Source organism: Podarcis cretensis, assembly GCF_951804945.1.
Source record: "Podarcis cretensis genome assembly, chromosome: 7".
NCBI lineage: Eukaryota > Metazoa > Chordata > Lepidosauria > Squamata > Lacertidae > Podarcis > Podarcis cretensis.
Genome location: NC_137176.1, coordinates 51,048,332 through 51,075,710, shown reverse-complemented (window position 1 = coordinate 51,075,710; position 27,379 = coordinate 51,048,332). Strand labels below are relative to the sequence as shown.

Below are 27,379 nucleotides of genomic sequence, written 5' to 3'. Positions count from 1 at the left end.
GAAAGATCCTAAAGAAAACTCCTTATGACTTGGCTGTCAAAGTAAAAGTAAGACTCTTTTTTTACCTCTTGCTAAAATATAAAAATGTTCAAATAAATATCGTTCATTTCACTTCATCATAGGATTCAAAGTAGCTTTACTTCAACTTGTTTTCTGCTTCATATGTCTTAATTAAGGACTAAAGGGAATATTCTTTCCATTTGCATGGCTGCAAAATGTTTAACTGATTTTGTTTTTCTACAGTTGTCAGATGATTTCACCTTTTTTCTTTCTTTTTTGTATCCAAATGAGTCCTTTCTTAAGATTGACATGGGTTTGATAAACAATCGGTACCTATCAGGGTAGCCAATAGCTTACCACTGAGAAATTGCAAAACTACACATTGTACAGTGGTACCTCGGGTTACAGACGCTTCAGGTTACATACGCTTCAGGTTACAGACTCCGCTAACCCAGAAATAGTACCTCGGGTCAGTGGCATAGCGTGGGTTGTCAGCACCCGGGGCAAGGCAAGTAATTTGCACCCCCTAACCCATGGATTTGCGCCCCCTAACCCGTGGATTTGTGCCCCCTAACCCTAACCCCCAGATGTTGTGCCCGGTGCGGCCGGGCCCCCCTGCACCCCCCCTGCACCCACCACCGCCTCGGGTTAAGAACTTTGCTTCAGAATGAGAACAGAAATCATGCTCCAGCGGCGCGGCGGCAGTGGGAGGCCCCATTAGCTAAAGTGGTACCTCAGGTTAAGAATAGTTTCAGGATAAGAATGGACCTCCAGAACGAATTAAGTCCTTAACCCAAGGTACCACTGTATTGCTATGTGTATGTTGCTTATTGATTTTAGATTTAAAATCCCAAGGTCTTCTTCAGTGTCCATTAGCCCTCAGCTGCCTGGTCTTTGTGTAAAACACGAAGAGGAGGATGTGTGTCTCTCCAAGTAGGGCTCCCAGATTCCAGGACTTCCATGCATCACCAGCACTCTGTTTCTACTGAAAGCCTGGTTGATGGAGCTCAGCACATTGAGGGTGCCATCTGGGCTTCAGTACCAGGTGACTGAGTGCTCAGCTGATTTCAAGGGCAAATCAGTGCCCACTCGGATCAAGGAAACCCTTGCCTCAAGGCTTGCTCCTCAGTACGTCTCACTGAGGACATTGCCTTGGTTTCTGCTCTCTTTCCACAATTGTTCCATTGGATTTGATCCCTGCCTCATCTTGACTATATACACTTGCCTTTGGCCATCTCAGCTCCTGCTTGGCACCTTGACTCCTGGCTGCTTTGGAACAGTCACCTGATTCTGGCTCAAGTAGATTGACAGCCAGCTCACCCATCCACCTCATTCGTGGAGCCTGACAACCTGCAGCCCAGCCCATTCAGTGGTCTGTCACTTAAGATTTGTAAGCTCTCTGCAGACAGAGATGTTCTGACACCCTCCAGCACTTCATTTCTTTTGTGCTACCAGAATATATCAACCCGTGGGATCAAGCAAAAGACTTCTGCATTCCCTTCTTCAGCTTTTGACCTCTGTCTGTCTTATTTGAGGAAGTTCCAGTGTTACTCAAGAAAGTTGTTTTTTCCTCCCTTTCTTCAATCTGTAATACAGATTTGTTGCAGGCCCACTTATACCGAACAGATAGCACAACCTGAAAATTCTGTCTTCCACAGAAACCTTTAGTGTACTCGGTACCCACTTCAGCTGAGAACCAATTGCATCAACAGTGTGTTCATGATACAATGAATGATTATAAAATCCTGAAAAGATTTATTAGAGTTGGGTTTGGATTGTTGTGTCCCATGCTTGTGATACTTTGAAGAAGCTAGGATGAAAATGCAGGCAAAAACAATATGATCAAACAGCATTTGTCTGGCTAGTAATCAAGCCTACTTTTGTTATCATGGTCATATAATACTATGGCTTAATTTTATCAGCAGTGCGGGGGGCTTTGGCCCTTCATTTCTCATCCCCCTCCCCACAGCCTTGTCCATTTGTGAAATTTGTTTGAAATTTTATATAAAGCTATGAATAACTCATGCATGCAATACTTATTGACTTCTGTTTTTCACTAACATTCATTGACCTTTTAGGTCAATAAATGTAAAGTTGATTTAAGAAGTCAATATGCCTTATTTTAATTTAGATTAAATTTTCATCTGATTCAGCACTCTCTAGTTCTCTTTTTATAAATAAAATGCTCATGTCAATTTATTATTAAAATTTATGTCAAATATAAAATGTTTTCATGTAGGACTGGAAATCCCCAGCTGAGTTATTATTTTTAAGCATTTCCAGCTCAGTGTTTTGAAAGTGACCTTCCTGTGCTCAACTGCATATCATGCCCCTTTCCAGTGCCTTTCCAGTTATTGTACAGAAGGTATACAGACATAAAATTGTATTGCAAGCTCTATGTGAAAAGAGAAATTTCCCTCTCTTAAATGTTGTTTATAGATGTGGGCATATAAGTGAATTTGGCTAAAGTAATGATCCTTCTAGATTTTCATTTTATGAAATAAATCCAATAAATTAGGGTTTTTTTACACTTCTTTTACACTGAAGCTTTAGTAAGATTTCATCAACCCTTAGGCTTGAACTAAATAATACTTTAAAAAAAGAAAGAATACAGAACAATCTTTTAAATTCTGCAGCAGTTTGCTTCAGATGGTTGCAAAGTCACTTTCATATAGGGAGAGGTAAGAGTTCTTTCTAAACTAATAAGGAAGCACAGCTATGGGAATTTCCCTTTTACTGAGTACTTTGGTGAGATTCCCAACTGATATATTGATGATGGATTTTTTTTACACCCTTTGACACTTCTATTATTCCTTTGATTTGTTCTCCTTTCATATTTATAGATACGATAATAGTTCCCCCCTTGTTTCTTTTAGGCATTGATTTCGAAGTAAAAACCATTTCAGTAAATGATACAGCAATGAAACTACAGATATGGTGAGTTTTTATTTATTTAGAAAAATGTGCAGATCATTCATTCAGGAAAAAAAAATCTCTAAGTGGTGTACATAATAAATAACTGATAAATTCCAAACTTTAGAATAATTAGTATATCAAAATTAGTAATCTGCTCTTGGTATTCTAAGATGTGTATTCATATTTTTTTTTCAGTACAAGTTGTTTTCTTCTTTGGTTTCAGTAACAAAAACAGAGTTTATATTTTATTACTTTCAAACCCATTCAATGGGAAAAATACTTGGGGGCCTTTCCATTGCTTTACTATAACTCCCATCTTCCCTGTTCATTGGCTATGCTGGCTGAGGATGATGGGATCTGAACATATGAGAGACCACAAGTTTACCATCCCTGCTATAGGAAGAAATGTGTGTGAATGGATCTTGGCCATGCAGCTGCTTGGGTTCATGTTGTGAAGGTTTGCTAACTACTCTACTCATAGAACCCAATATAATAAAAGACCAGACAATGTTTTTTGCTGTTTTCAATCTACTAACACTCTGTGTAAGAGAGAGGGAAAGAGGGAGGTGTAGGCTGTGAGATTGGGCAGCTTTTGAATGCACACCCTTTGTGAATTCTGAGAGATTCCTGACATCCCAATTTTACAAATCCACCTAGCAGCAACTGGCAGACAGAGTAGTTTGTGCTAATGTGGTTACTGTATAAGCAAAGCAGGTGGTGGAAAAGGTTTTCTTGCAATACTGCCTGTTTGCAACATTGTGTATAACTAAGAAAACCAGTTACATCTTGTTTCCTGTATGATTTTGCCAATGTAACTGAGTCACACATAGCTGGGCAAACCTCAACCAATCTGATCCTAGTACAGTGGTACCTCTGGTTAAGTACTTAATTCGTTCCGGAGGTCTGTTCTTAACCTGAAACTGTTCTTAACCTGAAGCACCACTTTAGCTAATGGGGCCTCCTGCTGCCGCCACACCGCTGGAGCACGATTTCTGTTCTCATTCTGAAGCAAAATTCTTAACCTGAAGCAGTATTTCTGGGTTAGCAGAGTCTGTAACCTGAAGCGTATGTAACCTGAAGCGTATGTAACCTGAGGTACCACTGTACAGTCGTACCTTGGAAGTTGAACAGAATCTGTTCCGGAAGTCCGTTCAGCTTCCAAAACCAAATCGCGGCTTCTGATTGACTGCAGGAAGTTCCTGCAGCCAATCAGAAGCTGTGGAAGCCCTGTAAAGAATGTTCACAGTCACTTCCGGGTTTTTGGGTGCCAAAACGTCCAAGTTCCAGGGCATTCAGGATCCAAGGTACAACTGTATACTTTTTCCAGAAATGTGTTTGGTGCTATAGAGCTCATAACTCCACAGCCTATTTGAGATCACTGTAAAATGTAGAAAACCGAATAATAGAATTGTAGAGTTGGGAGGGATCCTGAGGGTCATCTAATCCAAATCCCTGCAATGCAGGAATCTCAACTAAAGCATCCATGACAGATGACCACCCAACCTCTGCTTAAAAACCTCCAAGGAAGGAGAGTCCATCACCCCTGGAGGGAGGCCATTCCACTGTCAAACAGCTCTTAACTGTTCTTCCTGATGTTTAGTTGGAATCTCCTTTCTTGTAACTTGAATCCATTGGATCGAGTCCTACCTTCTGGAGCAGGAGAAAACAAGCTTGCTCCATCTTTCATGTGACAGCTTTTAAATATTTGAAGATCACCCTTATAACTGGCCCCATGCAGCACCCTAAGCTGATGATGGTGGTAAAACACAATACTATCATCAGGTAGTTCAGCCATTTTGTGCCTAATCATATGTATATTTTTGGTGCATTATTAACTCAGTCCAACTGTTCCATTCATTCACAAGTACAACACTGAGATTTAAAGCCAGGGTTATTTGCATGCATAGTATTTTGAATAAAATCTGATCTGGAGAGAATCTTTACTGCAGAAGTACTCAACTGGTATGCCAACTGGGTTTTTATTTGTATGCGCAGCTTCTGCTTTTTTCTGTTTACAGAAGGCTGCAATCAATGATTTAGGACTGTTTGTCCACAATCTTACAATGTAAGCAGTACCAAATGATTCCTTACAATGTATTATAGGGACACTGCCGGTCAGGAGCGATTCCATACATTTACAACTAGTTTCTTCCGTGGAGCACATGGATTCGTTCTTGTCTATGATATCACAAGTACAGAAAGCTTTCAAGGAATTGCACACTGGATGAAAGATATAAATGAGGTACGTTTATACCATTCTGCCTTTGCTCTCAAAATACAATAATCTTTGACAGGTTCATAGAAGCTAGGTTCAGACACTCAAATGCACCCAGAACAGAGTGCCCCCTCTTTTTTTTACCGCTGCTATTTAGCTGAGGAATCCACTTTATATCCCATGATCTATCACTGTTTCTGTCTTCCTTTTTTCTTGTGTAAAGGGTTGCATCTTGGTAAAGAGAGGTAAGTATCCGCATGATTTGTCTGGACCACAGTCTTGCTCTCTATTCTCTTGGTTCACAACTCCTCCATTCCACCTGTGCATTTACTCACTTAGACATCTTGCTCATTTCATTTGCCAGTGTGTTAAAATCCTGGACACATCATCATGTTGTTACCCAACTATTTCCCAATGTCGTGCCAAATTTCTGTTTTTGCTTTTGAACATGGGGTGGTAGAGGTGGTGGCAAAGGACATGCATATGTCCCACAAACACGTTAACATTGATTGGGATGGGTTTGAGCACATGGGTGAAGTGATGGGTGAACTACAGATATAATAATAATAATAATAATAATAATAATAATAATAATAATAATAATTTTTATTTATACCCCGCCCTCCCCAGCCAAGGCAGGACTCAGAGCGGCTTACAAGTAATAATAAAAACAAGTTGAATGATTACAACTTAAAAACAAAATTAAAATACAACATTAAAATATTGAAACATGAAAATATTAAAATATTAAAATGTAGCCTCCTCGCAGGAGGAGAAGGAAAATAAAAAAGAAAGAGAGGGAGGGAATCAAATTGGCTCCAAGCCAAAGGCCAGGCAGAACAACTCTGTCTTACAGGCCCTGCAGAAAGAAAATTTAGTATTTGTTAAAAAATTGTATACAATCCTGAATCTGTCATTCTGGAAGGAGAAAGCCCATGTTCACAGGAAATATGCAAAGATTAATTCCTGGAGAGCAAGGAACAAAAATACAGTGGTACCTCGGGTTAAGTACTTAATTCGTTCCGGAGGTCCGTACTTAACCTGAAACTGTTCTTAAACTGAAGCACCACTTTAGCTAATGGGGCCTCCTGCTGCCGCCGCGCCGCCGGAGCACGAATTCTGTTCTTATCCTGAAGCAAAGTTCTTAACGTGAAGCACTATTTCTGGGTTAGCGGAGTATAACCTGAAGCGTATGTAACCTGAAGCATATGTAACCCGAGGTACCACTGTAAATTAATTATAAGAATATTGGCTTTGGCATATAGTAAAAGACCAGCAAATCAACAAAAATATATATTAAGTCTTAAACAGTCAGACTTCCATTCCTATTCTGCAATATTCAGTATTTTCATGCCTTTCTATATCAAACTGTAGGATTATTATAATTATTAATTATTATTATTACATTTATTGGCCACTTTTTGCCATGGTAACTCAAAGTGATTTACAATATATAAACAAACAAACATATACATTCTTCTGGCATAATACGGAAAACAAATAAAAATCTAAAAGACAATCCTGTGCTTAAAAGGCAATATTAAAACATCCTACCCACTCAAGGGAATTCTAAGTTTTAAAGTCTTGCTGGAGACTATTAATTCTCACTGTCATCCTATGCCTTACACAGGGTAAAACTTAACCATGTTTTACCTTTATGGGGCAAAGTTTTATTTTCTTAACAGTAAATGGGAATAGTGGAAAGGAAAAAGAATCAAGGACCAGAAGGACTATTCTATGTCCATATGCTCCAGTATCTTCCTTCCAACTAGCTGCCATCATGCATCCTGTGGCAGTGAATTCAGCCAACAAACCCCACCAGCAAAAGCCCATGCAAGGATTTCTTCTAGCACAATGGGGCTCCCTTGGCATCTCCTCCCTCTGTGCCGCCACCACAGATTGGCTGTGGGAGTGGGGTCAGAAGAACTCACTGAACAGTATGGCATGGAAGGACAGGACAGATTGCTACATCAGCCAAGCAGAAATGGTTGCACCGATGGACTGATCTGCTTAGTGCCGTGTTGAATTCCTCCCAAAATATTTATGTGTAGTCTTATCTCCTCCATGTAACGGATAGGATTATGCTGCCAGTTGTGCGATTTCTACATGTCCTGTTGTGTCATGATCCTGCGTTGTATTATTGCTGATGTGCTGTGTGGATAGGTTTTTTTGAAATTTGTTGTAAGATCTTAAACCACGACTTCATCACACAGGATATTTGGAGGGGTTCATTGCTGAGTAAAACAAGAAGCACCTGGGCATATCCTAAGCTGTTCAGCCATACAACTCCTTCAGCTGCCTGTGAGTCAGTAATTTTTGTCCCACCGTACATATGATTCCACAGAGCCCTTAAGGCAGCTTCCAACTTGTGAATAAATTTCTTTTAAAATATCATAGAAAAGGAGAAAAACATGTTTAGAACACAGACAAGCAAACTATCATCACACTTTAGGTTGTAAGCTATTTCGGGTGGGGACCTATTCTGATGTACTTGATAAAGCGCCATACACACTGATGTTCCCAGGGACGTGGGTGGCGCTGTGAGTTAAACCACAGAGCCTAGGACTTGCCGATCAGAAGGTTGGCGGTTCAAATCCCCACCACGGGGTGAGCTCCCGTTGCTCGGTCCCTGCTCCTGCCAACCTAGCAGTTCGAATGCACCTCAAAGTGCAAATAGATAAATAGGTACCGCTCTGGCGGGAAGGTAAATGGCATTTCCGTGTGCTGCTCTGGTTCGCCAGAAGCGGCTTAGCCATGCTGGCCACATGACCTGGAAGCTGAACTCCGGCTCCCTCGGCCAATAAAGCGAGATGAGCGCAGCAACCCCAGAGTCGGCCACAACTGGACCTAACGGTCAGGGGTCCTTTTTTACACTGATGTTGCTACACACCTAGATTACAATAACAACTATGAATTGTCCGTAGGAAGAGCCAATTCTCAGGTTAAAGTGTGATATTTAAAAATCAGCCACTGCTTTGCTTTTGTTTGCTAAAAAAAGAGTCTTCATATCTCTTTTAAAACTTAAGAGAGATAGCAGGACAAGCTTTGCTGGTTCAGGAGTTCTGTCATGGGGGTGTCATTAGTGAAAAGGCCCTGCCAATCAGGCAAGGAGGCATTGGGAACCAGCCCCCTTTTAATGATTTTGGTGTACAGTTGTACCTTGGATCTTGAACACCTTGGCTCCGGAACAAATCAGCTCCCGAACGATCTGGAAGTGAGTGTTCTGGTTTTCAAACGTTCTTTTGGAACGTTTCCACAGCTTCTGACTGACTGCAGGAAGTCGTGTTTTGGTTTTTGAACATTTTGGAAGGCGAATGGACTTCCAGAACGAATTCCGTTTAACTTCCAAGGTACGACTGTACTTCACAGAAGTGCACTCCCAGGCAACCTGGACCTAATCTGTTAAGGACTTTAAAGGTTGCAATTTTGGCATAATGCATCAGGGTCAAGCTAAACGTTACACTTAATGCTTAGCATGCAGCTATGGCATGTGGGGAGGTAAGGGTTATTTCTGCCTTTCCCAGCAGTGACCCCTCCTGAAAATCTCCACCACCTTGCACATGGCTGCAAGGCTTGGTTTAAAAAGTTCCTGTTGGGAACTTTTCCCCTAAGTATCATAAAGCTGACTGAATGGGATTTGACCTTGTTTTGAATATGTTGGCCTTGTTTTGAATAGGTGATCTGCTTGCACTGCAAGTACTAATAGTGTGCAGAGAATTTCTGCATCTTTTAGTTTAGCTAAATGGCAGCCCTTCAACCATTGTTGCATTCCAATTATCCCTGACCAATAGTCACGCTGACTGGGTCTGATGTGAGTTGGAGTCCAAGAACAAGATGTTAGCCACCCATGGTGGAATAATAATAATAATAATAATAATAATAATAATAATACCTCACCCATCTGACTGGGTTGCCCCAGCCACCCTGGGCAGTCTAGAACCATCCTAATACTTTATATATATTATTTTGAATATCATTAATCCAATAGTTGTCGATGCCTCTGTGTCACAACTAACGTCTTTGTAGCTCTGTCAGAGTTAACCAGCAAGTGCGATATTAAAGAATAAGGTAAATGTTTGTATGCCAGTTATGCTAATAATGTGCAAGGCTTGCAGATTCTGTTGTGGGGAAACATTACTTTTCAAGACAGGTCAAGATATACAGGGACTTTAATATTTAAATCATTCTTACCTTTCAAATGAAGGACAGCTTAATACTCTGCGCTTATAATGCTGATCGCAGCAAGTTTCAAGACAATCAGCATGTTTATTACAGGAAAATTGCTTCAAAATACAAGTTTGCTTTACAAATTTCTCCTATGAGGGTGCAAGATTGATATAGTCCTTTCTCTCTCACAGGTGCTCAATTAAAAATATGAGCACCTGTGAGAGAGAAAGGGCTATATCAATCTTGCACCCTCATATGAGAAATTTGTAAAGCAAACTTGTATTTTGCAAACTTGTAATCAGTTTTAGAACATCGTTCAGCATGCTCATGGTATAAAGTGGCTTTGAAGTCAAATATTAATGTATAAAGGTGAAGGAGGTGGCCATTTTATGACACACAAAGGTATTCTCATAAGTTTGTGGGGCAGAAACTGGGGAGAGGAGAAAGCGTTCCCCGCAACCAGCCCTCCTTGTTCCCGAGGAGTCCTACCCGCACCCCTGCCTGGGAGCTGTAGCTTTCAGGGCAGAGGCAGGTCCTCTGTGTAAAGACTGGGTGAATTTGCTCACACTTTTCAGTACCCCACAAATCTGAATACTGAGCTAAATATTTAACATGCAGCCTTACTGCAAAGGCCACCCTACAAGTGATGCTTTAAAGTGCTTTTTGCATTTAACATACATATTTTTAAAAATGCAAGTACCATCAAATGGGGGAGGGCTTATAATTAGCAGGAGTATAATAGACAGGGAGAATGAATTTAACTCAAGAGGGGGGAAATTCCTCTTGAGGCTGTTTGCATTGGCACCCTTTTGGGATTTTCTCTCAATGCAAATAGCACTTTCAGAAGCAGGGATTTCTTGCACCCTTCATGCAGTGCCTGATTCACCCTATGTCCAGCTAATGATCTTTGCATTATTTTTATTTTTGCAACCTGCATGTTAACATCACAGCTTGTTGTGCCCTTAATACCAGCTTTTGGGCTGATCAGGTACAAGATGTCCCTTGCACTGAACCTCTATGCATAATCTATTACTTTTGTATACTGGTGTTCATGTTATTAAACTGCTCCTCCTTGTGGCCAAAGATCATATAGAAGCCAGATGATGAGCCGACTATTGTTAATCTTCAGAGCTGTAAAATCAGTCTCGACTTTTCCCTTATTGAAGGATCTCCTTGTCCTTGGCTTAAGGGATGACCATGAAGCTAATGTAAGTAACTGGTCCTAGATTTCTTAAACTAATTGAAATATGCTCGGAGTCCTGCAGTGATTTCATGCTCTTTAATGCAGCTTGTAAAACAGTGATTGAATTTCCCTCCAAACCTCAGGCCTTTATATACATTATTTACACAATGAGTCCCATCTAATTGGCTGATTCTGCTTCCCTCCTGGAGCCTGATTGGTCTTCTCCTGCAAGCCAATCAGTTGTTGCATTCTAGGATCCGACCTGCCTATTGTTCTAGGATCCAAGCTTAGTACATAACACTAATGTTAATAATTTGAATTTTGCAAAACTCTATAAGAGAAGCTACTCACTATTTTAAGATTTTGGTTGAAGCAACATGTATAATTGCATTTTTCGGGGGGGGGGGGATGATTTGTTTATCATTGCCCTTCTTTGCCTTTTTGTGATTTAAAAAAATTAATTTGGAAGAACAACTCAGGCAATAAGATACATAACTTTCACAATGCAGGAGAAAGGATGCACACTTTCATTTTGTTTAAGTACTACTTTTTTCTATCTCTTCAAATGTGGAACGCTTAAATCAAATGTTATTAGGAAGCATGCTACTTCTCTCATTAAATAATAAAAAGGTAAACTACTCTATTTATTATATGCAGTTTTAGGAACTTAGAATATAATTTTATATAGAAGAATCAATGATCTTAATGAGTAAAGCTCCAGTACCTATTGAAACAACCATCATTTTCTTCTATTAATCCAGGTCAGATTGATTCATTATTTTCAGCTTGTGCTTTGCACCCTTGCAATGAGCTTACTTCATTTGAAAGACTACATTATCCTGAACATCAGCTGCAGTTATGAAATGAGATTAGTTGAGTGGATTAAAAAGATGAAACAGTAACCTTAATAATTTTGCCTGCTGCTGTACTGCTGAAATGAAGCAGCATAGTTGTGAGTCGGCATAACTCTACTGACATTTCATGAATAAAAACCATGTTCCTTCATGCCTTTTCAGATGTTTACATCAACACAGTGGGGTGGGGCTTTGTTCTCCCCCTACAATTCATAAACACAAGGCTGATGTTTTGTGCAAAGTGACTTTTGTAGCTTCACTGAAGCCAAACAAGTCACTTCAACTTGACACACTCAATTCAGTGAATTCTCCCATTTCCCTGTCAAGAATTAGAACAAGTTTTGATGTCCATGTTAAGTATCTGGATATTTTTCCTCTTGCAACTGAAGAAGACCACTGGTTCAAACAAGCCATTTAATTGGTTGGCTCCAGAGGTGATTTGCACAAGCAGAAATGTTGGCTTGCACAAGCAGAAACGTTGGCTTGTTGGTGTGTGTATGTCATTTCCTCACTCTGTCAGCAGCCCACTGTGGCACATCCCACACTGTCAGGACTTACTTTTCAGAAGGCTCTGGCAACTGCAGTTCAGAGAACAGAGTGGGAAAGCCCTGTTCCTTGAACATAACATCATTCACGGTTCTCTGTATCCAGCCCATTAAGTATCACTAACTTTACAATACACATACATTTGTAAATGCCAGGATCTGTTTCAGAACATGTTTCTTCTAATTTAGATATTCATAGATGCCATCAATTGCCTTGAAGAAAGAGAGCTATCCATTATATGCCCACATTGTATGCTTCAGTCGCAGGGATTATTTTACCCTCTGTTCTTGAGGAAATTATTGCTGCGGTTCATGTATGTCTTGACCTAGGATCTGTGAGCTGTCAGAAAGCAGTAGAAGTAAATCTAACTCAAGGAGACACCTAATTGAAAGTCAAAAATAACAATAACATTGTGAATACTTTGCTAGAGATAGGATAGTTTCCACCAGTAGGAGCTAGGGACTTTCTTGAAGCAAAAACGTAAAGATTTGTGCCCAGTCCTGTGCATGGGATGTACTTCATAGCATATGTACATAGGATTGTGGCCTTGCTTATTGCTGGATAGGAGTAGTGGCTTCTCTTCTAACATTGATTTCTATGTGCTTTGCCAAGGCCTTTAGGGGTACACCCTGGGCAAAAGCAAGTAAGCATGTGCTATGATATACCACCTTCTTTCAAGGAAAATATTCTAAATTGGGCAGGCAGGTGATTTGTAGTAGATCTTGTGATTTGGGAAGCACTATGGGAGCTTGTATGAGTCCTTGTTGAACCAAGAACCCAGCATGTAGTAAACTTGGTTGTGGAGGATCTATATCTATCTATCTATCTATCTATCTATCTATCTATCTATCATCTATCTATCTATCTATCATCTATCTATCTATCTATCATCTATCATCTATCATCTATCATCATCTATCATCTATCATCTATCATCTATCATCATCTATCATCTATCTATCTATCTATCTATCTATCTATCTATCTTCCCGCTTATGCCTCTGATATCATTGTATTGGCATTCACTAAGAAGTAAGTAGTTTCCTTAGCTCAAAGAAATAGAGAGGGGGAAAGAAGGCCTGAATAATATAGAACAGTGCCTTGTAGCAGTGAGATTATTTGTTCATCTAGTCCAGAATCATCTGCTCTGACTGGTGGTGTCTCTGGTACGTGATCCTTCTAGATGGAGGTGGCAGGGATTGAACCTAGGAACTTCTGACAACAAAGCAAGTACTATACTATCACTGAGCTATAAGCTCTCCATAGGAATAAGTCAAATGAGGTAGCTGGGCTTGAGAACGCACCTCAACCCCCGGGAGAAGAATGAGTTGTATACATCAGCCATCCTTCTCAGGGTAGACTTATTAAAATTAATATAGGTGACTAACTTAGGTTCATTACTTTCAGTGGGTCTACTCTGAGTTAACCTTAGTGGCATACAATCTTGTTTGTTTGGAGAGGTATATGCTGCTGTTGAGTGTATGTGGTATAAGAAGCTCTGCTAATGGGTTGCTTTTTTAGGGTGCTGATCTTGTCTGTCTTATGTATTGAACAGGGATGTTTGTGTTGTTGCTGTTGTTGTTTAGTCATTTAGTTGTGTCCGACTCTTCGTGACCCCATGGACCAGAGCATGCCAGGCACTCCTGTCTTCCACTGACTCCCAGTTTGCTCAAACTCATGCTGGTAGCTTCAAGAACACTGTCCAACCATCTCATCCTCTGTCGTCCCCTTCTCCTTGTGCCCTCCATCTTTCCCAACATCAGGGTCTTTTCCATGGAGTCTTCTCTTCTCACGAGGTGGCCAAAGTATTGGAGCCTCAGCTTCAGGATCTGTCCTTCCAGTGAGCACTCAGGGCTGATTTCCTTCAGAATGGATAAGTTTGATCTTCTTGCATTCCATGGGACTCTCAAGAGTCTTCTCCAGCACCATAATTCAAAAGCATTAATTCTTCGGCTATCAGCCTTCTTTATGGTCCAGCTCTCACTGCCATACATCACTACTGGGAAAACCATGGCTTTAACTATACGGACCTTTGTTGGCAAGGTGATGTCTCTGCTTTTTAAGATGTTGTCTAGGTTTAAGATTCTGTCTAGGTTGTTGCTATTATGCTTAATTACTGTGGCTTTTGTTTTACCCACCTGTATTGAACAATGCATGTTGGAAATATTTTGCTTTCAGTTCAGTATATTTCAGTTCCATCAGTTCCATTTAGCTGGTAACTAGATATTTGCAGCCCCCCCCCCCCCCGCCCCAGGTTTAAAGCCTCATGCACACATCATCCATTTTTTAATTTGTGCCTATGGATTGTAACTGATGAACTTCTGCCTTGGCACCTTTCTCTCTGGCTCCCCAAGAATATGCAAGATTGGTGTAAAGGTTGTGTCGCTGGTGCAATGCCATAAGTCATGGGATTGATCTAGGCCTAGGACTTTAACCTTGCATAGTGATTAAGCTAGAACCCTCCATCAGGATGAGGCTCCAGATACAACATGTTCCGTCCCTTCTTAGCTCATTAAAGCTGTAGATAATGGTGCAACTTGCCTCAGACTCCGTTTTTTATATTTATTGAGGAAATGATTATTAGGTGGGGGAAGAGCTGGACAGCATGTTTTGGAGTCCACTTTAGTGATACTCATTTCACTTCATTTGTTTATAGAAAACAGATGAAAACGTGGAGGTAATACTGCTGGGTAATAAGTGTGATAAAGAGACCGAACGTGTCATTCCAAAAAACAGAGGGAAAAAGGTAAGGCATTTATCACATTGTTTCACCTCTTCTTCTTTTTTAAACAAAATATATAATATAAACCAGGGGTTGTCAACCCGGTCCCTACCACCAACTAGTGGGCATTTCAGGATTCTAGGTAGGAGATAGGGGGTTCTACGGCACAAGCTGAATCCTCCTTCCATCGAGCACTGGTGGATGGTAAGGAAATTTTACCATCAAGAAAGATGCATTAGTGGGCGGTAGGTATAAAAAGGTTGACTACCCCTGATATAAACATATAAAATACAATATCTGTATGAAGGGCAGATTTTTCAAGTGGTATCTCAATATAAGAGTTCCCTTTTAAAAAGAATGCATCATTTGCATATTTTGCATCAGTCTCTTGCATCTGGAATACGCAAATATTACAGTTTTTACTTGATCTATACAAGTAAATACAGGCCTCCTACAGAAGGTGAGCAAACTGCATGCTGTTTTGGAACCATTTGTGGTTAGTCAATGAAAAGCTATCATGATGAATATTCAACCAGGGGGCAGTGTTATTCTAAAGCAGCAATGCAGCAGCAAGCAAAGGCTCTAGCAGCTCAGTCAGCTGCTTGTGGCTGGAAAGCCAAACAGGATGTGTGTGACTGTTGCCATGGACACAAATGGGCAGTCCATTCTCCTTATTGAGCACCGGATGTGAGCTCAGTGTGTGTGTCATATGACCTGTACAGGATGTACATGGGTGGAGTTTATTCTTACTGCTGTTGAGTGCAGACATGTTTCTCTGTACTGATGTAATGGACAGAAATAAAAGATGTAAATAGATTTCTGTCTGCTTCTTTCCCCTCCCTGGGGGACACCAAAGGGGAGAGAGAAGGAACGGTGTGTTTTTCTCACAGCCTGAGAAGAATCGCCGAGACCTCGCCTGCTTATCTGCCACGGGAGTAGCAGCCGGGAGGTCGCCAAGGAATATCTGCCGGTGCCTACGCTGTGGCACATTCCTCTGACCCAGGCAGAATTCCAACAGTGTTGGCGTATCGCATTTTCTGGCTTCTAAATAGTTCAATGCCTTTTTCAATTGTATGGTTAACAGAGTAACTTTGTGTTAATGGAACAATCCATTACCGTTTCTCATTCCTTTCTAGATTTTGTTTGAATTGCTCTTCCATTCCTTTGTCACAATATAGGAAATAATTCTGATTTTTCTCCATTTGGTGAAATTTTCCTTGGGAGCAGAACAGCCAATATTGCCTGCTTTCATCATGTAGTATTTGCTTTGCTAATAAATCAGTAGCATTTTGTCATATATAACTGTAAACATTGAGCAAGCTCACTAATATCCTTAGAGCAGGGGTTTTCAACCAGTGTGCCATGGCAACACTGTCCCTTTTTCGTTCCCTCCCTCCTCTGATGCTCTCTTGTCTCTCTGCATCCCAAAGGCTTGCACAGCTCTTTGTTGCAGCAGCCCTGGCTACAAGCTCCCCAGACAAATGGTGCCTTTGGGGCTGGCCAGGGGGTGCTGGTTGCCAGGAGCTGAGGCAGCCTTGGAGTAAGCAAGCAAGCAGGCGAGGGAGCCCAGCTCTAGCTCTTGGAAATGGACAGACAAGTGGGGAGGCTGGGCAGGCAGGCAGGAGCTGTGCTGGCCTTGCTGTGGCTGCTGTGTGCAAGGCCTGCCTGGGAGTTGAGTGCCTGGTGCTGAAGAGGAGCCTTTCTGCCATGCAAGCCTGGCAGTACCCGCTGCTGCCATTGCTGCCTCCCAAGATGAGTAAGGTGCTGGCCTCACGTTCACCTTTAGCCAGTCTCCATCGGGCCACTAAGGCTGAGGGCATCCTCTTCCCAGGCCCCTGTGGGGCAGTGTGAGGAGACACTTCTCTTTGGGGGCAGCTTAGCCCTATAGCATCAGGTGTCTCCAGACCATTCAGAAGGCCTGACTGTAATCCTAAGCACCATTTTAACCAAGATGTAAGGCAGTGGTTTTCAACCAATGTGCTGTGGCACCCTGGGGTGCCTTGAATGATGGTCAGGGTGTGCCGTGGGCAACACTGGCCTCTGTCCATCTTTTCCTTCCCTCCCTCCTCTGATGCCCTCTTGTGTCTCTGCCTCCCAAAGGCTTGCACAGCTGTTTATTGCAGCAGCCCTAGCTACAAGCTCCCCAGGCGAATGGTGCCTCTGAGAGGCACCTCTCTTTGGGGTGGAGCAGCTCAGAGACCAGGGATGGCAGCAGCAGGTGCCTAGAAGTCTCCCAAGGAGAGGGGAGAGGAGAGAAGGCTGAGGAAACACTACACAAGGGAGGGTGTTCGAAAAAGAGTGAGAGGCTGCCAGCTCTGTAGGCAAGGGGCGACATAACTGGGCTCCTGAGCCCCACAGGGGTGCCGCAGAAAGAATGTAGTTGGTCAAGGGAGCCGTGGACTCAAAAAGGTTGAAAACGTCTTCCTTAGAGGACTCTAAAGATAGAATGTATGAAAAAAATCCTTCATTGGTCTTTGGGGGAGCACAAATGAACTTTAGTCTTGTCCTGAGCAGAGTGATTAAGTCATTATTGAAATGACTAAGCAAATAGATAAATTTTAATTATTTGATTTGAATCAAATTTCCCCTACTAATCGGTTGATCTAATTACAAAAAAAAAAAAACATTCGCTCAGATCCCAAGATAACTTATCCTAAGATGAGTTAAGGAAGCTCACAGAGAGGAAAAGCTTTCTATCTCCACCCTAGCTACCCACCTGTAGCTCCCTCCCTTTCCATTGTGCCTGCCCACATAGCACCTGCAAAAAGTATTGGTAAATATCCCCACCGTGTTCAGTGGAATGTGGACATGTTCAGTGTAGGAGAGGCTGAGCCAGTGCAAACAGGACCTGAGCCCGAATGCAAAGTCTTTCACATATTGTGATTTTTGGAGGGAATATTTACTAAGACTTTTTGCGCGTGCCATAGTAGGGCACCCAGCTGGAGATCCCTGACTTTTGTCTATGACTTCCCTGTTTGGAACAGTGTTGAATGTGATCTAAACCAAGATTGAAACACATTTCTTTTGAAAAATCATCATATAAGCTCTAAGTACAGGTTCTAAGAGAGCCTTACACATTCCCTTAATTAAAATTATGAGATGTTCTGACATATGTTGTGTGGGTAGTAGAAATATTAAAGGCTAGACAAATGTGCTATTTTTCAGTCAGAAACAGCTATGCAACATTTTCCGGCTTTAAAACTCATGCCTTTATGTAGTTATCCATTTCAATTTATGTCCTGCCTGTTTTCTGTTTGTATTGTTGTTTGTTTGAATATAATAGTTACATCTTTATTAACCTTTATGTGGCACTTTATATGGGAAAGCTTTGAAATCCTGTTTGCCTTTACAGAAACCTTACCATTTTTATTACTATTTGTAAGACCCCACCCCCCTTTTTTCATATAGCTGTTTTTTTAATTGGACCATTGGGCTCCAAATGCTTCTGAAGAGTAAAGGTTAAGGGACCCCTGACCATTAGGTCCAGTCGTGAACGACTCTGGGGTTGCAGCGCTCATCTCGCTTTATTGGCTGAGGGAGCCAAACCAGAGCAGCACACGGAAACGCCATTTACCTTCCTGCCGGAGCGGTACCTATTTATCTACTTGCACTTTGATGTGCTTTCAAACTGCTAGGTTGGCAGGAGCAGGGACCAAGCAACGGGAGCTCACCCTGTCGCGGGGATTCGAACCGCTGACCTTCTGATCGGCAAGTCCTAGGCTCTGTGGTTTAACCCACAGTGCCACCCGTGTCCCTACTGAATGTCTGAATGTCTGAAGAGTAGCTGACAGTAAAAAGGAAAAAAGAAAAAAACCTAGATACCGTATAGAACAACATTAAAAGGAGCCGAACATTAAAATAAGAGTTTCATACTTTCTTAGCTCTGGTTTTTTTCTGTATTTTAAAAGGTATTAAGCCAAACTTCTAAATAAATACAATTTATTTCCTTGGCACTGGAAGGGGATGGCACCAACAGGTGAGCCTCTCTGGGGGAGAGTGTTCTAATGATGGAGTGCTACACCAAAGTGTGTTGGATGTCATCATCCATCTGTCTTCTTCAAATACAGGTGACCCTCAGAGAATAGCCTCAGAAAAGGATCTGGGCTTGTATTCAGTGGAGTCAACCCATTTATGCAAGGACTTCTGCTTGCAAAATGGAATCTCTCCTTTTACTCTCCTCTTCCTGAGCTTGCCCCACCCCCCATCACCACCACAAAAAAGTCTGCTCTGGAACAGGTTGGTGGAGCACAGCAGGAGGAAAAGAATTATACGTTGCATTGCACAGTGGAAGTCCTTGCAGAAATGGGGCCACTTTGTTGGGTACAACCCCGTGTGCTTTCAGATATTTACTGAGATTAACAAATAATGGTCTTCATATTAGTGCTTTGCTGTGTTTTCAATTAGATTACCGTACTCAGTTTTAAAATGTTTAATTGACTTAAAGAGTGCCCATGCTTATTCAGGCAGCAATTATTTGTTTAAAAGTTTCTTTCAACTACTACTGCTGCTACAACTTATTACTATTATTAATTCATGTTATAGCCTGTCCTTCTTCCCAAAGGACCCCAGGGGAGCTTTCTTACCATATGACCACTGTTTCTAGATTGAGAGCACCATTGTAACAGGCACTTCCCGCCCCCTTTCCTTGGTTTAGGAAGGAATACCTCTAACTGAGCAATGGGGGACCTTCTTTCCACAAAGAACTGTGTTTCCTCAAGGGTAATGTTTGTTGTCGGGTGGGTCCAGAATCACACCCTGCAATCTTCACTCTCTGAAGATCACCGCACACATGTGCGCGTGCACACACACCCCTCTCTCTTCCCCCCCCAACACACATGCTCCTTGACCATGGCCCATCAAGAGCCGCCAACTCAAGGCATCCTAGGTTCTAGCACAAAGAAGGGGGGTGGGCAAGGAAGCTGGTTTATTTGGCGCTACCACAAAGTGCCTTGAGCAGCTTAAAGCAGCATCTCCCCATTTTTTCCTCTCACCTTTCCCAACAGAAGGGCAGGGGAGTAGCTGCTTCATTGCTTTTGGAGAACCAGCTCCACACAAAACAAGCTTCCCTCACTCTTCAGATTCCATTTATTTGCCAGTTAACTGACAAAAACTGACCAAAAAAACCACACTTGCGATTCTTATTAATTTTAATTAACCAGGATGACACATCTTTATAAGCCTCTTTTTTACCCCAAGAACACACATTTTTCACCTCAGATTTTCATGCTAACCATCCCAAAATTTTGGCAGTTAGGATCTAGGCCTTTGTTTTGGATGGGATTCTAAAAATCTTCCTAATGTGATTCATTAAATTATTTATTTCCCCATGGCTTGCTTCTATTGGCACGAATAATTCAATCCTTTTCATTTGTTCCTGTAATCAACTATAGAAACCAGTAATTACAGGTGCTCAAAATAGCTATAAATTGTATGCCTCCCTCCCTCCCTCCCCCACTAGCCTAGAAGAAAGACATTTTCTAGGGAGCTACACTCATTTCAGGAGAAATTATTAGATTTGCTATTCAAAAAGGCATTCATGCTCTTTTCTTTCTGAATTTATTTGACCTTTCTTTTCTCCTTTGTAAGATCTCCATGGGGATCATAAGGCCAAACATGTTTGAAAAGCATGTCTGAGAAATGTCACTGCAAAAATGTTTTTAAAGCTTTGTAGAGTCCATACATTGGTGATATACTTGTTTGAAACAAGTATAACGTAAGATTAGAATGAAATTATTGTTGTATAGTAGAAATATGTTGTTGTTGTCATGGTCATCGTCGTTGATTTATTAATTGCCTTCTAAACGACTGCCTCAAAGCAATTCACACATTAAAACAGTTGAAAACCCCCAAACAACAAATACCGTACATCTAAAACAAGGGTGAAAGCATAACAATGTAGATACTCGTGGTTAAGACCCATTTATGTTGTGTTGGGGGGAATAAATAAGTGGACAGTGGGGGAACCCACTGTTTCCCACTCTCCATTTATTTATTTATTTTCTCCACCTGTACACCCAACAGATTTTCCGCACGTACTAGGCTTTGTGAAAGCAGCATGGGGACTCTGACAGCATCCCAGAGCCCAGACTGTCTGCTGTCTGTGCAGTCTTTGAAAATGACAATGTGTGGGTCATATTGGTTTGAACCCAGCTAATTAAGGAGACTTACTGTAGGTTAAATCTTGCTGTTAAGGAGACTTACTGTAGGTTATTATTATCCAATAATAATGGGGGGGGGAGAGACGAGAGAGAATAGATTATGTCTATGGATGTAAAAGCAAACCCCCATTTAGGTGGGTTTATGTTCCAAGGTGGACGCGGGTGGCGCTGTGGGTAAAACCTCAGTGCCTAGGACTTGCCGATCGCCTGGTCGGCGGTTCGAATCCCCACGGCGGGGTGCGCGCCCGTCGTTCGGACCCAGCACCTGCCAACCTAGCAGTTCGAAAGCACCCCCGGGTGCAAGTAGATAAATAGGGACCGCTTACCAGCGGGAAGGTAAACGGCGTTCCATGTGCTGCGCTGGCTCGCCAGATGCAGCTTGTCACGCTGGCCACGTGACCCGGAAGTGTCTGCGGACAGCGCTGGCTCCCAGCCTATAGAGTCAGATGAGCGCACAACCCTAGAGACTGTCAGACTGGCCCGTACGGGCAGGGGTACCTTTACCTTTATGTTCCAAGGCACCATGCATATATTTGAGATACAACTGAAAACCCCCACCCCACCCCTTTTTGTGACATTTTTTTATTCACCTCTGGGTTTTGTGCAATGCGTGTTTGCATAGTCATGCAGATATTGAACACAGTTAATGGGGGGGGGGTTCCTGTATATTCATTCCCAACCCTAGACAGACTGTGAAATGAGGTCTGTTGATTTCATTCTGTGACAGAGTTTGTAACTGGGATTGTGCAAGCCGCTTTTCAAATTGAGTTTGCTATGAATTGCACTTCCAGGCATTAGTAGTGTTTGAATTCAGACACATGTTCCTTTTTTTTCCCAGCTTGCTTGGGAATATGGAATACCCTTTTTTGAGACCAGTGCTAAGGACAATATTAACATTGAAGATGCCTTTTTCGTGCTAGCTAAAGAAATATTGAACAAGGTAAGCTCACTGCAACAACTTCTTTTTCTTAGGCCAAATCTTGTAAATTTGATGGCCCAGAAATACAATTTCATTCCTGCTGTGTGACTACATTTAGCCTACAAATTGTTGTCTTTACCTTAACAAACAATGATGTTTTGAAGAAAGGAAATACATGTGATAGAAAGGGAAAGTTTAAACATATGGATCTACTGACTATGTACCTCCAACCACCTACTGACCTATATGTTTGGGATCAGAAATCTCCAGATGTTGGCTAGGCTCTGGCTCCTGTAGAGACAGACTGGGGCCTTCTTAAAGGGATAGACACAGGACTTCTGGGTTGGCGCCTCCGGCAATGGCGGAGTTCCTCCGATCGGGAGGAATTTGCTCCATGGAAATCAGGGTCTGACCGCCACGGCGAAGGCGGAGACCGACTAAAATCACAGGCGGGAGAAGCCTGTGAACGTGGGATTCGGCTGGTACCTTTTGCGCCTCCCCTACTCGCGGGGAGACCCGGTTTCGGGGATCCGGAGCGACGTGGGGTGAGTGGCGCGGTGCTTCGAATTGACTGCTTTTTTCACGGAGTGAAGCCACATTGCTGTTGCCGGAGAGCGCTGACTTTTTCCTGTGGACAATTTGACTTTATTTTTTTATTTTATTTTTTTAAAGATATTTTTTTAAAAGACAATTTGACTTTAAACAACTACCCGTGAGTAGAACGGAAAATTGGATTTACAAAAGTCTTAATTTGGTACCGAAACGGGAAGGTTTCAAACAGGAAGTCCGCTTTCCCCTTTTGTAAATAGATTGAAGCAAAGAAGCTGCAAGCTAAGGTCTTGGAAAGCCTTATGTAAAGGATTAAACTTCCATCGATTAAAATCATTAAACCCCCCTTGGAAGCAGGAGAAGAGGGGGGAAATTTTGGATTGTGTAAGCCTGCAGGAGAGAGTGATAAAAATTAAATTACCACTGCTCTGAACCTGGAAACGGGCTGCCAGTAGATTGACGTCTTGGGAGAGTTCATTGACTGTGAATAAAACATGTTGACAGTTTGTTAAATAAGAGAAATATATTGTTTCCATTGTCCTCTTCTGCGTTTAAAAAGGAGAAAAAGTAACTGAAAATTGAAACTAACTTTACTATTTGAACTGTGCTTGAAAGGAGTGATACAAGTGGAGACTGTTTCCCTCTAGAGGGAGCTTTGGAAACTGTTACAAGAGTGGAGCTGGGGAATCTCCAGCTGCATGATAAGAACTGTGAGAATCAGGGATTGACCTTGGACCATTTAAGAATGTCGACAGGAGAAGCCTTAGTGACTGCATTATGTAAGATAAGCTATTTGTTGGAACAGCTTCACAAGAAGACCGATGTTATGACTACTAAAATTGATAACTTGGGACAAAAAGTGATTAATTTGGGACAAAAAGTGAGCACCAATACAGAAATTATTCAGGATTTGGTATAGGAATCTATTTCAGCAGAACAAATTGTGGAGAAGGAGAAGGAGAAAGTTGTTGTTGTCAAACCTAAAGTAATACAAGTGGGAGCCTCAGCCTTACAGAGGCAAATTGAGGACTATAAATTGAGGCCTTTTATGATTGAATCTAGAAAAAGTCAGATTTTGAGGATCGGAGCCCGGCCTGGACTGGAGAAGGAAAGCTGGAAAGATCCCTCCATGCAGGGATTAACTGAATTTTGGGACATGGACTTGGGTCAGGAGGAAACTGGAGTTCTAGGGGCCTTTGGATTTGGACGAATCTTGAAACATGTCCTGAAATACTTTATGGATCTTAGTTTTAACTATGGAAATCTGGCTGACCTGTCGAGGAGGAATAAAAATATTGTTGGGTCGGAGTTTTCCCGAGATCTGCTCTATAGCATCAAAGAATATGAAGAAGACCTGCAGAAGGGACTTGGAAAAGAGTTAAGAGCCTCGGACATAAGATCTCCAGGTTGGTGGACTGTATGGAGTTGACGGAAGTGACTGGCAGAGTCCGAGACCGGGGAGAGGAGATGGTGGAAGAGGAGTGGAAAATTTAAAGTCTGTATATAGAAATACTGTAAAATTAATGAGTGATAGAAAAATGTTGGAATGAAATTTTATGGCCTTAGTAGAAATGTTATAAGGAGTTAAGCTTAAATATGTATATTAGTTTTAATGGAAATAAGATTTAAAATATGTTAAGACATTTATATGACAGAAAATAGAGAAAGATGGAAAGGAATTGCTGAAACAATTAATAGAAGTGGAATACAAAAAGGGAGGTGAGAGGAGGTCGATGAAACAAGGGAATGAAAGATAGAGTATGGAAAAGGTATGATTTTATGTTTTTAAATTGTTTTTGTTTTGTTTTGTTTAGTTTATTGTGTTTAGTTTAATGTGTTAAGGTTGTGTTTTGTATTGTTTATATATTGTACTGTATTGTTTTTTCTCTTTTTTGTTTTCTTTCTCCTGTCTTTTTTCTTTTCTTTCTTTTTTGTAAGCTTTAAAAGTAATAAATATTATTTAAAAAATAATTAAAGGGATAGACACAGAGGCCATTCTGCCTGAGGATCCTCACTTTAAGGTTTCTGATCATGTTGAATCAGTCTACAGTCTCATCCAGTCCAAAAATAATGACCAGTTCAGACCCGTCCAATCTCTCCAATAGTTTGCCTAAAATCTACTTTCCACCCTACCTACCATGATACATCAGTTCCTCTGTCCACACAAATCTATGGTGTGACCACATTTGGAATACATTGTGCAGTTCTGGTCTCCTCACCTCAAAAAGGGTACTCCACATTAAAAAATAAATTATCATATAAAACAGCAACATATCTGTTACCACCTGGGACTGATGAAGAGCTATTGGAGCTTTTGAGCTTAAATAGTCCAGAGGCAACCGTTGGGGAGGAAGACTGGCTTGCTGGAGAAAGAGCAGAGGACAACCAAGTCTTTGGTCTTCTATAGCCTCTTCCCCTACCAACAGTGAAGGATAGGGGGCTTTGCCAAGAGGTTTCCCCTGCTATTCCAGTCATCTAGTGAGAAGATGTATAACAAGTGCACTGGAGGTAACCCTAGGGGGTTGTAAGAAGGGGCTGGCAAGAGCCCCACTGGATCTGTTGCTCCCCAAGCCCTATATCCTGGGGGAAAGGGCTACTGGAGTGTCATGAGGCTCAGAAACTGAAGAGACCCTGTCACCAACCCATTAAGTGTAGAGAGACCTTGGCGAGTGGACACCACCAAAGAGCAAGCCAAGCTAGAAGTCATTCAGATGGACTTCCGAAACCTTCTCTCCAAGCTAAAAAAACAACTGAATTCCATTGTGGTCAGCATTCATCCCACGTTTGTCATATAGCAGGAATGCAGAGCCTGTGGTCTCCATATGTTGTTGGACTGCAGCTCCCATCATCCCTGATCACTGGCATGCAAGCCAGGGCTGATGGAAGCTAAAGTTTAAGGAAACAAGCCAGGATCAGAAACCATATTTTGAAGTTGACTTGTTTCCCTAAACTACAGTTTGTCTGAAAGTGAAAGCTGCTATTTTTTTTGTCAGGAGGGGATGGAGAGCTGATGAGCCCAAGGTTTGTTCATGTAACACAAAACTATGTTAGCATCATGCCCAACGGTGGCCATAGTGTCCACAAAAGCTGGCAGTTTTTTGTGTCTCATGGAAATTTGAAAGTGTGGCTTCTGTTGTTAGGAATAGCTGAACTACCTTGAATGGGTATGTTTTTATACGTGAAATTGAAAATAAATGAAAAACGGAGTAGCTGAACTATGCATTTCTATGACTTTCAGGAATACTGTCCACCCCCCTCCTAAGTATACATTTAAGAAATTTGTGTCATGCACATTCTCTTACATAATATGTGTTTTGACAGCATCTAGAATCCTGAATTGGCTTCAGCATCTGGGAAAGATACTGAGCTGTCTGACTCATCTCACATACTTTCGCATTGTCGGGAGACTGAGTCTTGTTGTTCTGACATTGAAGTGCTATTGATGAATTAAATTCCTTAACCTTAGCGTAATGCATTTTGCTATTGTTTCTATTTTTAAAAAAGAAAGACTACGTTGAGAGAAATCTAGGAATTCCAGATTGCAGTCAATTCCGAACAGACAGCACTACTTCATACAGTATATAATTTGTGTATGAATTCACTGACGCACAATGCAGTGATGGTCACTAGCTTAGAAGTCTTCAAAGGGGGATTAGGCAAAATCATGGATGATAAGTCTATCAGTGGCTGCTAGCCATAATTGCTATATGAAATCTTCATGTTCAGAGACAGCATGCCACTCAGCATTAGTTGCTGGGAAACAAATAGCAGGAGAACAAGATTGTCTTCAAGTTCTGCCCAAAGGCATCTGCCTAGTCATATAGGGAACAGCATGCTGCTCCAACAGGCTTTTAGTCCTGAGGGTAGCACTGGACTGCAGCACGTGGACAACAGTCTTCAGGCTATCCTGATCCACAGCCTTTCAGGGTTGCTGTAAAGATGTGCTTATCCACTGCTAGAGAAGGTAGCTGAGCTCTGGTCAACCGCATGTATACCAGGAAGTCAGAATAGCCCAAGGCCCACTGGCCATGAACACGGATGGACTAGCACAGGCCTGCCTGAACTGGCAGAAAACTTGTTTGTTTGTTTTACAACCAGTAGAGCATGAGACTTTTAATCCCAGGGCTGTAAGTTCGAGCCCCACATTGGGCAAAAGATTCCTGCATTGCACTAGATGACCCTTGTGATCCCATCCAACTCTACGGTTCTGTGATTCTATGAATGACCACTCTACTATGGAATGCTGTTTTTAAAGTCATATTTATTAATGATTATTAATGTTATTCATAACTGTTTCAATTAATATACTCCTTAATATCGTGAAAGTATTTGTAATGCTAACTTCGTTCACACTGGATTAAATTCTGTTATTCTTTTCCCTCAGAATTCCTGTGCATCCCTTGACTTAGATGTAGTGGACCTATATGAAAAAAGACAAAAGAGAAGTTGTTGCAAGCTGTGATGAGCAGTTTTGTATTCTTTCTGATCATGTTATCTATTTTGTACATACCAACACTTGAACTTTAATATTTTCTTCTCCCTTCAATGATATACAAAATACCCAGTTGTTACTGGTATTAACAAAGCAACAGCACTGCCTGTCCACTAACATTTTATTTAACTGCCTGTTACAAATGTTCAAAATAAACAAAACTATGATTTGCACAGGGGGACTGTAAAGTATTATGCAAATACAAGCATAAGAAGTATCTGTGTGAAAGTGTTGGTTGTTTATACAGGAAATTTATGAAGTAGAAAGGTGGACGCAGTGGGGTGAAACTCAGCTGAAAAGATCTAGTTACAGGTAGGTAGCTGTGTTGGTCTGCTGTTGTCGAAACAAATTTTTTTAAAACCCTTCCAGTAGCACCTTAGAGACCAACTAAGTTTGTTCTTGGTATGAGCTTCCATGTGCATGCACACTTCTTCAGATACACTGAAACAGAAGTCACCAGATCCTTATATATAGTGAGAGGGTGGGGAGGGGTATTACTCAGAAGGGTGGTGGGAATGGGTGATTGGCTGATAGGTGTGGTAAACCTGTTGACGACTGTTAACGACTGCAATTGGTCTTACAGGAAAAAGCAATGGGTGAGATGGCTAAAAATAGCTTTATGATGTATAATGAGATAAGAATCCAGTTGTCTCTATTC

The 27,379-nt window shown here is 41.6% G+C and overlaps 1 protein-coding gene across 1 annotated transcript in view; it reads left to right on the top strand.

The window, feature by feature from the left end:
• The window catches only part of LOC307219489 (ras-related protein Rab-10-like), a 39,359-nt gene extending 12,465 nt beyond the window's left edge, over window positions 1–26,894 (top strand). Inside the window, exons 2-6 of the mRNA XM_079982775.1 lie at window positions 2,877–2,937; window positions 5,020–5,158; window positions 14,538–14,627; window positions 21,600–21,701; window positions 26,614–26,894. Of these exons, the coding sequence (XP_079838901.1) occupies window positions 2,877–2,937; window positions 5,020–5,158; window positions 14,538–14,627; window positions 21,600–21,701; window positions 26,614–26,691 (470 nt within the window). The 3' untranslated portion in view covers window positions 26,692–26,894. The remainder of the gene's footprint in view (window positions 1–2,876; window positions 2,938–5,019; window positions 5,159–14,537; window positions 14,628–21,599; window positions 21,702–26,613) is intronic.
• The last annotated feature ends 485 nt before the right edge of the window (window positions 26,895–27,379 follow it).